Here is a 13440-nt window from a genome sequence, read left to right on the forward strand (position 1 = left end):
TAGAAACCAGCAAATTACAAACTAGCCCAAAGGAGGACGCCGAGGCCAGGCTTCCCTGCTGCCGTTGTTAATCGTTGGTGTGGCATTCCAGTCTTCCGCTCCTGGAAGAACGTTTTGTTGGTGTTTTGCCTGTCTGTGGAAATGGTGTCTCACCCGTTTGGGACTTGCAGTTCCCCCTTGTTTTCTGAGGCTGCCTGGGCTGGTATAGAACAACAGTTATTAGGTAAAAGCAGGTCGCATGTCATCTTGGGAGGCATAGATGGGAGGCTAGAGGCTTAGGCAGAAACAGCCGTGGAGAGGAGGTGTCCTGTGTCATCTCTGTCCCTCTGTGCCCCTCATCTCAGGAGATAGAGACCTCCGAACCCTGCAGCTGTATCCACTTCACCAATTACAGTATCCTCATTGGAACCAACAAATTCTATGAGATCGACATGAAGCAGTACACGCTCGAGGGTAGGGCTGCGTGTGGTCTTCCTCCCCACCCCACAGGGCTCGGGCCTCGAGGAGGGAGGCGTGGGCACCGTTCCTGAAGCCCCATCTCACCTGCCTTCGCAGAGTTCCTGGACAAGAATGACCACTCTTTGGCGCCTGCTGTGTTTGCATCCTCATCCAACAGCTTCCCCGTGTCCATCGTGCAGGCGAATGGCGCCGGGCAGCGGGAGGAGTACCTGCTTTGCTTCCACGGTCAGTCCCCAGCCTGGGCCCCTGCAGTTCCCTTGGTCGGCAGGGTGGGTCCTGCCAAGGGGCAGAGGATGTTTGCCCAGCGACATGGAAGCCCTCGGTGGCTCCCCCTCCCTTTCATCTTTTTGTTACTCAACTTTTTCCTCTGGTTTGGTTTTTGCTACTTTTTCTCTTGATACTTGTTTTCTTTTAAGTTTTTCTTCTTTTTTAATCACTGGGTGTTTCTCTCTGACTTTCTTCCTCTTCTGTCTCCTATCTGTCTGTCCATCCATCTTCCTTCTTCTCTCTCCCCCTTCTCTTCCCACTTCCTTCCTCCCCTTTGCCTTAGTCCTCTTGCTAGAATAAATTTGATTGATGAGATAACTTTACTTAAGAAAATCCTCATTTTAATTTAACTGAGGTGATGGTTCTGCGGAAGCCGGCTGGCTATAACAGTCCTGTTAAATCTGGTCAGTTGTCCCTGGAGTTTGTTCCTTGTTCTTCTGTCATAGCATATGTGGCCTCTGGAGCTAACACCTTAAATGTTCTTGACACCTTACAGAATTTGGGGTGTTTGTGGATTCTTATGGAAGGCGTAGCCGCACAGACGATCTCAAGTGGAGCCGCTTACCTCTGGCCTTTGGTACGTTGGGGTGCGGGGCTCCTATTTGCTGAACCATTTCCTAGGAAAGAGCTGTGTGGAATTCTTGGCTTCGGTCTGCTGCTAGAGTATTCTAATGGACTTAAGTGGCGTGGACGGTATTTACCTAATGTGTCTGTGGAAAATGTGTAAGTCAGGTCTCCCAGGCCGAATTCCAGCCTGTGAAATGTTTACGATCTCAGGATACAAAAGAGAATATTCCCCATGGATGAGAAGTAATTCTCAAGGTTGTGCAGTGCCCCTGAGTTGAACACACATTAGTTAATTCTGACTAGGCAGAGCAATGAGGTCACGTGCATTCATTCCGTAAGAAGAAACACTGTGGTGAGCATCCTTGAACTGACACTGAACACACAGGTTGTATCCTTGGGTTGTAAGTGTCTAATTGTAGAGTGGCTCCAAGAACAAACACACAAACATGCAGGTCCATAAGATAACACCATCATGGCCGAAAGGACACACACACACACACACACACACACACACACAAGGTAAATAAATAAATGTTAATCCATTCTGAAACTTGGTGGCTTATAGCAACAGGCATGTTACCCATGACTCTGGGTCAGCTCAGCTCTGCCCCTTGTGATGTCAGTGGGGTCCGGAACAAAGTGCAAAACCAGCCTCAAAAACAAGGAGAAACAAGGTTGCTTTTCTTGCTTTTCTTTTTGCTGGCCAAGGGGATGGGGGTCACTCACTCTGCTAGAGACTATTTGAAGAACTCTATGTAGGTTCTTCAAAGAGTATAAACAAAAGTGTCATGGCTTGTCACAGGAGCAGCAGTGAGGACCAGCTTTCCTCTCTGGGAGAGCAGAATCTGTCCTGCCCTCTCTAGTTTCAGTGATGCTATCACACAGAGATGAGTTTTACCATATAGCTGGCATGGCGGCACACACAGGAGGGTCTGGAGTTCAAGGCCAGCCTGGGCTACATAGGGAGACTCTATCTACAAAATGAAACAAATAATAACAATGACAAAAACCCACAGCAAAATCTAAATACCTATCATAAACTTGGAGGGGCTTAAGAGATGGCTCAGCAGTTAAGAGCACTGGCTGCTCTTCCAGAGGTCCCTGGATTGAGTTCCAGCACCCACATGGTGGCTTATAATTGTCTGTAACTCTAGTTCCAGGGGACCTGATGCCCTCTACTGGCCTCTGAGAACATCATGCACAGACATGCATGCAGGCAAAACATTCATATTTGGGGAGGGCAAGATCTTTAAAATCTTACCGAGTAATGGTATAAACAGCTCCACAGGAGGCGTCTCACCCGTGTGTCCATCTCGTTGCCCCAAAGGGAAGAACTTGGATGAGTTTATCGTCTTCCCAATGTTTTATCAAATACAGGCATCCAATAGACGTCTCCCCGTCCTGAGTGGCGCGCTCCTGTATCCTGAAGTTGCCTTGGTTGAGCAGTATACTGTTGTAGGTGCAGGCCTTTCTGCTGTGTCTCTTACCTTGGGCAGAGCTTCCTAGGGGCACTGTAATTTACCTGACTAACTCCTGGGATAGAGTTGTTCCTGACGCTGTGGCTTGGCAGCGGATGAACCAAGCCCCTGCGATTATGCCATGTGGGGAAGTAGTCATGGGGTACCGGCTTCCGGGCCACTGGTCTTTTTGCAAGTCTTGATTTTCCTTCTTCTATCCTCCCTCCCCCATCTTTGTTTTTGTTTTGTTTTGTTTTTTTCCTCACGCTTCTCCTCAATGGTGACCCTGCAGCCTACAGAGAACCTTATCTGTTTGTGACTCACTTCAACTCACTGGAAGTAATTGAGATCCAGGCACGTTCCTCCCTAGGGTAAGCATTTTCCTCCATGCTCTGAGGACAGGTTTAGAGGCAGGAATGCCTCTAAATGCAGCGATGGAGGTAAACAGTAATGATATCTCCTCTCCTGTAACCCTGTAGGACCCCTGCCCGAGCATATCTGGAAATCCCAAACCCACGCTACCTGGGCCCTGCAATTTCCTCGGGCGCCATTTACCTGGCCTCCTCTTACCAGGACAAGTTGAGAGTCATATGCTGCAAAGGGAACCTGGTGAAGGAGACCGGCACTGACCAGCACCGGGTGCCCTCCACCTCCCGCAGGTACTGAGCCTCCCTCCCATGGCAGTGAAGAGCAGGGGGGACATCAACCAAACTTTAGCTCCTAAGCATCTCAGGTATTGTGAAGGACTCCCTGGTCACAGCGGCAGGGGACTCCTGACGTCGCCCCAGGGTGTCTTCAGTGACTCTGCTGAGAACAGTTCACAACTTAGACTCTGTTGCTTTGGTGTGTGTGTCTCTGTCATGCTAGCTGCTGAGCCCCCCCCCCCCGAGATGTGTGGCCCCTCCTTCATGCTGCTCAACCCAGTGTGGTAGCGGGGCACCTAGAACCCGAGTTCTAGTCCTGATGGGCCTGCAGCCTAGACTTGGGACCAGGATGGACTTCCCCAAAGAAACAGCAAGGGAGTGACATCAGGAGGGCAGGGAGGCAGGACATATAGGGGGCCATGGCTTCCTATCCCCTCAAGGCTTCTTTGGAGCCTGAGAACTTTGTTTTGTTTTGTTTTGTTTTGTTTTGTTTTGTTTTTTGAGACTGGGTTTCTGTAGGTTTGGAGCCTGCCCTGGAACTTGCTCTATAGACCAAGCTGACCTCGAACTCACAGAGATCCTCCTGAGTGCTGGGATTAAAAGCGTGTGCCACTACCACCTGACTAGAGTTTAAATTTTTTATTTTAAATTTGTATTTATTTTTGTGTTAGTAATCTAACCCAGGGTATAGGACTCAACACAAAAAGTATAAAGTAGTACAGTCTCCTGGGTTCCTTTCTTTCTTGTGTTTAAGAAAAAAATTAAATATTTATGTATTTATTTTTTTGAGACAAGGTCTTACTGTGTAGCCTTGGCTGGCCTGGAACTCATGATAGATCAGGCTGGCCTCAAACTCATAGAGACCCATCCTCCTCTGCCTCCCAGCTGTGTTACTACACCCAGCTTGAATTTTTTTGTTCAACTTTTAGGTTATGTATATGAGTCTTTTGCCCACATGTGTGTGTGTGGTACCTGGGAAGGCCAGAAGGGGGCGTTTGATCCTCTGGAACTGGAGTTACCGACATTTGTGACCTACTGTGTAGGTGTTAGGACTTGAACCCAGGTCCTCTGGAAGATCAGCCAGTGCTCTTAACCTCTCCACTCCTTGACTTCGGTGAAATTGCCACACTGCCCTGAACTCCTGGTTCAAACAGTCCTCTTGTCTAACCCTCAGGGAGCCAGACCTGGTTTCTTTTCTTGTTCTTCCCCTTCTCCTCCTCACTCCAGCACCACCCAGGAAGGAACCAATCTTATAACTTGTTGTGTTTCTATTTAGAGATCTCTCTGCATATATATGTGCACAGGCCCATGTTTGCTATGCCATAAAAACAATCCCACGTATCAGTTTGTTTTCTGGTTCTGTGACAGGATACATGGCGCTGGGTTAGGTGTAAAGAAGGCTCGTGCTTCTGTTCTGAAGTCAAGGGCCCGCATCTAGCAATGGCGCAGCTGTCAATCAATGTCTTGAGGTTGTGCAGGGCATCACGTGGTACGAAACGGAACCACATGTGTGGATACCTTCTGTGTCCACCCTGCTTACTTGTCAAGACTCTGCCTCCACCCCTTGATAGCACAGATTCCATTCCAGCCCTCTTCATATCTCACAGTGAGGACTAGAGCCCCCTCTGTGGTCACAGAGAACTCACATTGTGTTCCCAGCACCCACATTGGGGGCTCACAATTTCCTGTAACTCCAGCTCCAGGGGTTGGGAAGTAACCCTCAAACAGTCTAGGTCCCGCTGGGTTCTCTAATAAGATAACTGCTAGAGTGGCCCTTTAAAGCCTAACATCTTTGGAGATGTATCCAGTCTCTACCAGCATCTAAGTTTAGGACATTTTTATCACCTCCAAAGGAAGTTTGTTTTCCTCTGCTTCAGTGACTGCCGCAGGCACTTTCCACTTCCAGCGAGGGCTCCTGTTAAACGGCCCAGCAGGGTCCTTCCTCACGCTGGAGCCCCAGGCCCACTCCAGCACAGAGTTCTGAGTGCCTGTGGGTCGTTTCAGGTCAGATATTGATCCTTTTCTGGAAACGGGCTTTGGGGTCACTTCAGACATTGCCCAACTGCAGAATCTTAACAGTGGCTGTTTGGCTACAAGTCCACTGGCTTCCACTCTACTGTAGATCTGGAGCGGGCCACGGGCACAGAGCATGCTGGATTGTCACCGAGCCCTGCCGAGTTCAGTTGTCTTGCAAACATACTGTTGGATTGCTGCAAGCCAGTTTCGCAACATGCTAGGTCAGCATGCTTGAGTGTGTACACATGCGTGCTTTCTTGGCAGGTCTGGGAATTGAACCCTGGGCCTGGCATACTGGCCACTGAGCCACCCTTGACCCCAGGCTTGGTCAGTGTGGTTTTAGTCAATCCAGGACTTGATGAAAAACCTGAGGTGACAAATGACCTAGTTTGGTTCTGAGTCGTGTGAGGTTGGTTTTGCCAGTTTTGTGTGGCTGCTCTTTGCTCTCATGGAGAAGTAGGACCTCAGAGGTTTTCAGTCCTCCTTTCTAGCTTCCTTCCCTCCTTCTGACAGAAGGGGCTGTGTGTTGGGTGCACACCTGTCCCCTGATGTCTTAGCAATGACTCCAGGGCAGTGCAGGGAGTGGCTTCTCCTCCTCTCCTGCTTAGCTGTTGTTCTGTTTATTTATTTAAATGCTCTTTGTCCTGGGGCTCGAGAGATGTGTCAGTGGTTAAGAGCGCTGACTGCTCTTCCAGAGGACCTGGGTTCAAGTCCTAGCAACCACATGGCAGCTCACAACTGTCTGTAACTCCAAGATCTGACATCCTCACAAGGACATACATGTAATATAGCAAAATACCAATGCAAATAAAATAAAAATAAATTAAAAAAATGCTCTTGTCATAAACATCAGCAGCTCTCTGGGCTTCCAGTCTGCTACTTTGAAAATCAAGGAATCTGTGGGCTACAGTACCAGAATCAGCATAGAATCCTCAGGCGCTGCTGAGTCTGCCTTCCTGGGCTGGATCCACTTGTAGTTCCATCAGTGGGCACTGAAGTTGCCTCACTTTGGCCCAGAAGACTAGGAACCAGAGCCACATCATGCGTAAGAAGCTGGAGATTGCCGGGCAGTGGTGGCACACACCTTTAATCCCAGCACTCAGGAAGCAGAGGCAGGCTGATCTCTGGGAGTTCGAGGCCAGCCTGATTTACAAAGCGAGTGCCAGGACAGCCAGGACTGTTTCACAGAAAAACCCTGTCTTGACAAACCAAAAAAAAGAAGAAGCTGGAGATGTTGGCCCACAAACTCTGAGAGTCAGCCCAGGGGACTATTTCATTGACCTTATGGTTTTACTTCTCTGGACAGTTCTACCTGTACACAGCTGTGAGGATCCCCTGCCAGGTGCCAGGCATCCCATCCAGGGCTCCGGAGAGCAATGCTGAGGGCGCTTTCTTTATTCCCCAAGGGCCTGTATTTAGGTGGGTGAACGCCAAGGGTCCCGAGACACGTTAGATGTTGTAAAAGACAGACACATCTTCAGTGTTCTGTGCTGTGCCGGACAAGCTGCCTCGTACTGATGGATAGGAGCTACCATTCTGAGATGTGGTCCTGGCGCCGCGGCGCGGAAGTGGCAGAGCACAGTGCACACTTTCCTGAGCCTCAGCGTGTCTTGCCGGTGGCCTTACCTCTTTGTCGGTGTGATTTTAATTGCAGGGGTGTGCTGTAAGACCAGTGTGCACTCCAGGCCAGCGTGTACCCCTAAAGTGTCTAGAATCTTGGTGTCACTTCCAAGTCATGCAGAAAGGGGTCCACGGGGTCCACGTGTTGGGTTAGACTTCTCTGTGGTCTTGCACATTGCTCCTGACCCCTTGTGGTCCCACGGTGAGGGCCTGCTTGTTCTGCTGTCCGGAAGGGCCCCAGTTGCTGTGAAATAGCAGTGTGGCTTCCCTGGGGGCTGCCAGCAAGTCCCACTCATAACCCCAGTCAGATTTCCGTTACCATTCTGCTTCTAGAATGATCTTTTCGCTCCTGGCTGCTTTGGGAGGGTGGGTGTCTGTGATTGGCGTGGCTGGCTGGCATTCACAGCAGGCCCCATTTTCCTGGTTTGTTTAGCAGAGCAGGGACCATCACTCTGCCGAAACATGGGCCGTTATGGATGTGGAGATGGAAGACTGACTGCCCCCTTGGCCTCAGATGATGAGTGCCCTTTCTCCTCTCATTGGTCTCAGCCGGTGCCCCGAATGTCTTCTCTGAGTCCCCGGGCACAGCACCCTCCTGTGCCGTATGATGGGCCCCTGTGGACACATTCCAGAATTTCTCTTCCATTGTACACAGGCTTAATGTATTTCTCCCCCTCTTCTGTCTCTCAGAGCTCTGCAGCTCGAGCTGTGTGGAGACTTTGAATTCCGGGTGTAGACATCAGGTCCCTTCCATTTAATACCACAGAGAAGTGGAGTGGGTGGGGCTGGCTTCAGAGTGTTTATCTGAATCACCAGGTAGCCTGTGTGGGAAAGCCAGGCCACGGCATAAAGCTGTTCATGGCCAGCTGACCACAAGATGACCTCTGTAAGCTGGCCTGGTTAGCTCTGCCTTCTTCCAGCCGGTAGTTAGGGCCATGGGTCTGGTGAAAGCCGGATCTTATCCAGGCCAGGCAGGATTGGATTGATCCTACAGAAGGTCCCAGTATGGGGGGGAGGGGGGGGGTAGCTTCATAGTGGTTAACGTGCCTGGCATGCACAAGGCCTTGGCTTCAATTTTTAGTATCCCCAAGGATAGTGGGGGGGAAAGGCCTTGTGTTCTCAGTAGATTGGGGAGATCAGAGGTTGTTAATGGTTAATCTCTGAGCCAGGGTGAACTAGCCAGACTGTCTCTGTCTGCTCTGCTTGGTTTCCTGATTTTATCAAGTGTCATCCCTGTGGAAATTGTAGACCTTCTGAGCAACTATATCAGGTGCCACAAAAACTTGGAAAGCCACCCTCAGGGAGAGGGAGAGGGAGAGGTGACCAGCACAGGGCACAAGGCTGTTATAGATCCAGCCCCTGATGGTGAAGGTGACAGTCTTCCTCAAGGCTGTCCTTGATGGGCCTCTGAGTCCTGCATTATGAGAGGCCCCGTTCCTAACAGGAGACTTCTGGCAACTATTCTGTTGGTATGATCGAATGTGGAGATCATGACTCCAGACTGACCTCTCTTGGGTGCTACCTCGCCCCTCCTGGCCTCTCCACCACCGTGCACTTCCCTGTGCAGCGAGGGCTCTGCTCTCTCGAGCTTGTTTCCATTGGGTGGTGTTTGGAGACAGTGAGGCAAAGCGCAGAGGGCTTAGCGGAGGTGGCCACATGGCGAGCGCGCAGCAGGTGAGAACTGGCACCGACACCTGGAAGCTTGGGTTTCTTTTGTCCTTGTCCTCAGCTCTAAGCTTTCTTTTAACCCCGACCCTCAGGGGCTGAGGCAGGAGGATCATGACTTTGAAGCCAGCCTGAGCTTCATACTTTATAATGAGTTCTAGGCCAGCCAGAGCTACACAGGGAGACCCTGTCTCAAAACTAAACCAAACAGCCTGAACAGCAGTGAGAAGCTTGCTTAGATACTTAGAGGGGAAGGGAATTGCGGCTTTGGGGCCACAGCTTCTCAGACCCCTGACTCTCTTATTGCCCCCAGCAGTCCCAACAAGCGAGGCCCACCAACATACAATGAGCACATCACCAAACGTGTGGCCTCCAGCCCAGCGCCACCAGAAGGCCCCAGCCACCCCCGAGAGCCAAGCACACCCCACCGCTACCGAGACCGAGAGGGCCGGGCGGAGCTGCGCAGGGACAAGTCCCCAGGCCGTCCCCTGGAGCGGGAGAAGTCCCCAGGCCGGATGCTCAGCACGAGGAGAGAGCGGTCCCCAGGGAGACTGTTTGAAGACAGCAGCAGGGGCCGGCTGCCTGCGGGAGCCGTGAGGACCCCACTGTCCCAGGTTAACAAGGTGAGGCAGTCCCGAGGGCTGCACAGCTCTCTTGTGGCCAGAAGCTGCCTGTTGGCTGCTGTCGTAAAAGTGAGACTCCATGACTGTGGCTCAGGCTGTGGGAAGTAAAAGCTTAAGAAAATATTATTTATAATATTTATTGAAGGTGCTTCTACCACAAATGACAACATGTGTGATTAGGGGAAGGGGGTGTGCACACCTCAAAATGTAACAGCTACCAAAGGGTAGGTTGTTCCCTGCCCAAGAGGTCTATTCCGTGCACACAAACAAATATGTGTGTGTGTGTAGCCCCTGTAAGTACAAATGATAGCATTCTAGATATTTTCAGACATGCAGGCAAACTCGTGTATTGTAGACACTGATATTTTTCTGTAAGTTTTCCAGAAACTTGTAACTGTGCTTTTGCCTTCTAGAACTTTGAGCTTTTTCAACGTCTGAAGTGGTACCCAGGTGATGTCTAGGATAGTGTCTGAATCAGTAGGTGGAGATCTCGAAGTGGTACCCAGGTGATGTTTAGGATAGTGTCTGAATCAGTAGGTGGAGATCTCAAAGTGGTACCCAGGTGATGTCTAGGATAGTGTCTGAATCAGTAGGTGGATATCTCAAAGTGGTACCCAGGTGATGTTTAGGATAGTGTCTGAATCAGTAGGTGGAGATCATGAGTGTGCACACGGGTCCTGGGGGTCCATCCTTCCTGGTGGACTGTCCAGTTTCTAGAGCCCACTCTAGCTAGAGGTACCACCTTCCTGTCCACTGAGGATGATTTTCTGAGTGTCACTGTCCTGCTGATGCTGCTACAGCACATGGTCAGGACTTCCGGTAGAGAAAGAAGAGAAGCAACGTAAATGTTTTCCCATTAAAATTTATTGTGCATATGTGTGCATGCAACTGTGCAAATTCAGTCTGGTTGGTTTTTTTTATTTTTGTTTTTTGTTTTTTGTTTTTTGTTTTTTTTTTTCAGTAACTGTTTCCTGCCTGACCCCATGCTTTGAGGGCTGGCTCTGTTAAGTTGGCACCACCGCCCACCGCTGGTGGGACAGGACAGATACCATTAAGTAACACTGGCCTCACACAGAGAGTCAACAGTTGTGGCCTTGGATGCTAAAACCTCTCCTGTTTGTTTTGCTCCTAGGTCTGGGACCAGTCTTCAGTATAAGTCTCAACCAGAAAAATCACCTCCTCATTCAGTCTGCAGGACCACACCACACCCTGGGTCTCTGCCGCAGGGGACCCCAGCGCCCGTCCGCTCGACCCGCATTCAGCACAGCTGGGTCCAGACTGTCCTTGGCACGGATACCCCCACCTACAAGGGGTGCAGATAGCCAAGGCTCGTAGGCGCTGCTGGCACTCGGTGCCCCACCCCGGGGCACCTTCCTGCAGTCATCCTCTTTGCACTTTGTTACTCTTTCACTCATTCAGAGACTTTTGTATTTAGCTCCAGCCTGTACCCGTTCATCAAAGGACGCCAACCCAGACTGTGGCTGGAGTCTACCCGCTACTCCGAGATCCTCGGGTTGCTTGGTTTTTCTTTGCTTTTTAGTGTTTTTTTTTCTTTTCTTTTTTCTTTCTTTTTTTTTTTTTAAAGACAACAGAATTCTTAGTAGATTTGGATAGCGACGTATTTCCTGTTGTAGTCGTTTTTAGCTAGATCACACCATCAGGTCTTTGCCACTGAAACGTAGCATAGAAGACTCCCCGTTGGTCGGCTAACCTCCCGTGTTCATGTAGCTTCATTCTTGTTCTGGTCCAGTCTCCATAGATGGCCCTGTTGGATGCAGGGTGACATCGTAGCCAAATGTTTACCGTTCTCATTGCCTTTTATGGCCTTGACAACTTCCCTTCCCACCAGCTGAGAATGTATGGAGGTCGATCCGGCCTCAGCTCGGAGGCAGTGACCTGGGGCCAAGGGACCTCATCAAACTCTCTCCCCCACCCCTCAGCGTCATCTCCCCAGCCTGCTTCCCCAGCTTTCCACGTAGCTTTGGCCAGGAAAGCACGCAATAGACTTGCTGCAAGCCCAGCATTAACAGGCCTTGGGGTTGGGCCTGGGACCGGGGCACCCACCTCCTGTTCTGAGGGTTGGCGTGTTACTCCTCACTCCTCTGGAAGAGGGAGGAGAGCTGTCTGGGAGCCCTGCATGGCGGATCACTGCATGCGCTGCCCCTGACCTGGCTGACTCCTCCCTGGGTTGCTCTGCCAATGTACTGCTGCCATCCCATAGCCCCACCAAGCCGAGACCCTCTGATACTTGTCAACTAACCGGCCACAGCAGGCTGCAGTCTGTAGCACTGAACAAACAAACGAAAAACAAAACGCTCAAGCCTTACGACCAGAGAAGGATTTCAGCAAACCACACTTCTCCCTCAGTTTCCCCTCCCACCTTCGTTCCCCGCTGACTTCAAGAATGCCTGTGTGTTCACACAAAAACCCAGCACAGTTCTACCCCACGAAACTGTGACTTCGCAGATGAGCCTTTCCCTAGGGCTGGACCTAAGACCAGGACATTGGAGAGAAGCCGCAGCTCAACTCTTCCAGCCCTGTGGGGCTGGCGAGTCCCCCCCTTAGGTGCAGTGCGGCTTGCCCAGTCTCTCTCCACGCTCTTTAGAGTGGGAATTCCTGGCAACTGGATAGAACCAACGTAGAGGCTTTGCAGTTGGCAAGCTAACTAGCGGCCTTACTTCTGCCTTTAATCTCCCACAAGGCCTCTTCTGCTTTGGATTCTCCACGATTCTTAGGCATGCCTCCACAACTGAGGCACCTCCTAGGTAGGCTGAAAGGTAGACCTGTCCCCACCACAGCCGGTGACCGTGTCCACAGTCCATGTCACTTCCCAGATTACAACCTGGCCTAAATGCCGGCTCCTTCCTGCTCGTCTCTGACCTAAGTGCTTTCTTGTTTGAAACGCCCGCCGTGACCCTCTATGTCCAATGCCCTGCCGCTGTGTTTTATGTGTGGCTTGGAATCTTTGGGGTTGTGTTCCCTATCCCCGTTCCCCCAGGGCAGATCTGACTGACTGTTTGCTGAAGTTTTTGTCTCTTGGTCCACAAGTATTTGGAATGGTCACTGATACCTGGTCTTCAGTCTTGGCATTTCATTTAGGACCTCCACGAGAAATGGGCGCGGTGAGCCCTGACCGTGTGTATTGCGCGTCTCATCTGTGAAGTGCTTCCTGCTACATAGAACTAGCTCAGAAGACTGTACATATTTACAAGAAACTTTATATTCGTAACAAAAAAAAAGGAAATTGAATTGGTTTCTACTTTTTTATTGTAAAAGGTGCATTTTTCAACACTTACTTTTGTTTTCAACGGTGGTAGTTGTGGACAGTCATCTCCGCCGGAGTGGGGAGCTCTCTGTGTGACCACCGAGATGCCAGCAGGAAATAATCGTTAACCCGAAATCGCAGTCAAAAGCTTCTTAGCATCAGTAAGATTCTAGGTCTCCAAAAGTACAGGCTTTTTCTTCATTACCTTTTTTATTCCAAACTAGGAGAACACACGGACAATTCCAGATCCACCTTGAGAGGAATGAACTTTGCTGTTGAACAATAGTGAAATAAAGCAATGATCTCAAAATGTCCGCTCCCTTGGCATGGTCTCTCGTCAGAGCACAGGCTCACTGGCACAGCACCTCCGCTCTGAGGGAGGATCGTTCTGGGTGCCCTGGGTGGCTAGAATCAGATTCTGATCTTGGGATTAAGAGTTGGGGAACACTTGGTTTGGTGAGGGCTTCTATGAACCAGTTGCTTGTTATTAAAGTCGTTTTCTAGGACAGGGAACTGGAAAGCAGCTTTAACTGCCGCCTAGGCTAGGATTAGTCTAGAACATATTAGCTGTGAGGCAGCTAACCAGGAAAACAGGTCAGCACAGGATCTTCGTTATCCCATTACGCTGAGGCCACCGTGAACTCAATCCTGCACTTGTCTTCAGCGGGGGCTCGGGTAAAGGGGGCTGAATGCTCCGGCTCTGACTAGACTGTTACTGTTTGCAAGGTAAACGCTCTCCACCACGCTGTAGTTTATGTAAACTGGACTGGTCCAGAAAAAGATTTTCTCTCTCCCCCCCCCCCCCCCCCCCCCCCCCCCCGCAATGCCTGTTGCTTTTAATCTCTGATTAAAATACA

General features: G+C 50.4%; 1 protein-coding gene across 5 annotated transcripts in view; it reads left to right on the forward strand.

Moving 5' to 3' along the window:
• Cit (citron rho-interacting serine/threonine kinase) overlaps positions 1-12911 on the forward strand; it is a 167977-nt gene extending 155066 nt beyond the window's left edge. For 3 of the 5 annotated variants that reach the window (XM_026784016.1, XM_026784019.1, XM_026784021.1), the window contains 7 exons: positions 345-453; positions 556-684; positions 1223-1303; positions 3043-3121; positions 3230-3409; positions 9009-9318; positions 10451-12910. In XM_026784016.1, the coding sequence (XP_026639817.1) occupies positions 345-453; positions 556-684; positions 1223-1303; positions 3043-3121; positions 3230-3409; positions 9009-9318; positions 10451-10474 (912 nt within the window). In that variant the 3' untranslated portion in view covers positions 10475-12910. Of the gene's footprint in view, positions 1-344; positions 454-555; positions 685-1222; positions 1304-3042; positions 3122-3229; positions 3410-9008; positions 9319-10450 lie in introns of all 5 variants that reach the window. The other 2 variants (XM_026784008.1, XM_026784014.1) reach the window with 1 other exon arrangement.
• Positions 12912-13440: the final 529 nt, after the last annotated feature.

This window comes from Microtus ochrogaster, chromosome 2, assembly GCF_000317375.1.
Source record: "Microtus ochrogaster isolate Prairie Vole_2 chromosome 2, MicOch1.0, whole genome shotgun sequence".
Classification (NCBI taxonomy): Eukaryota; Metazoa; Chordata; class Mammalia; order Rodentia; family Cricetidae; genus Microtus; species Microtus ochrogaster.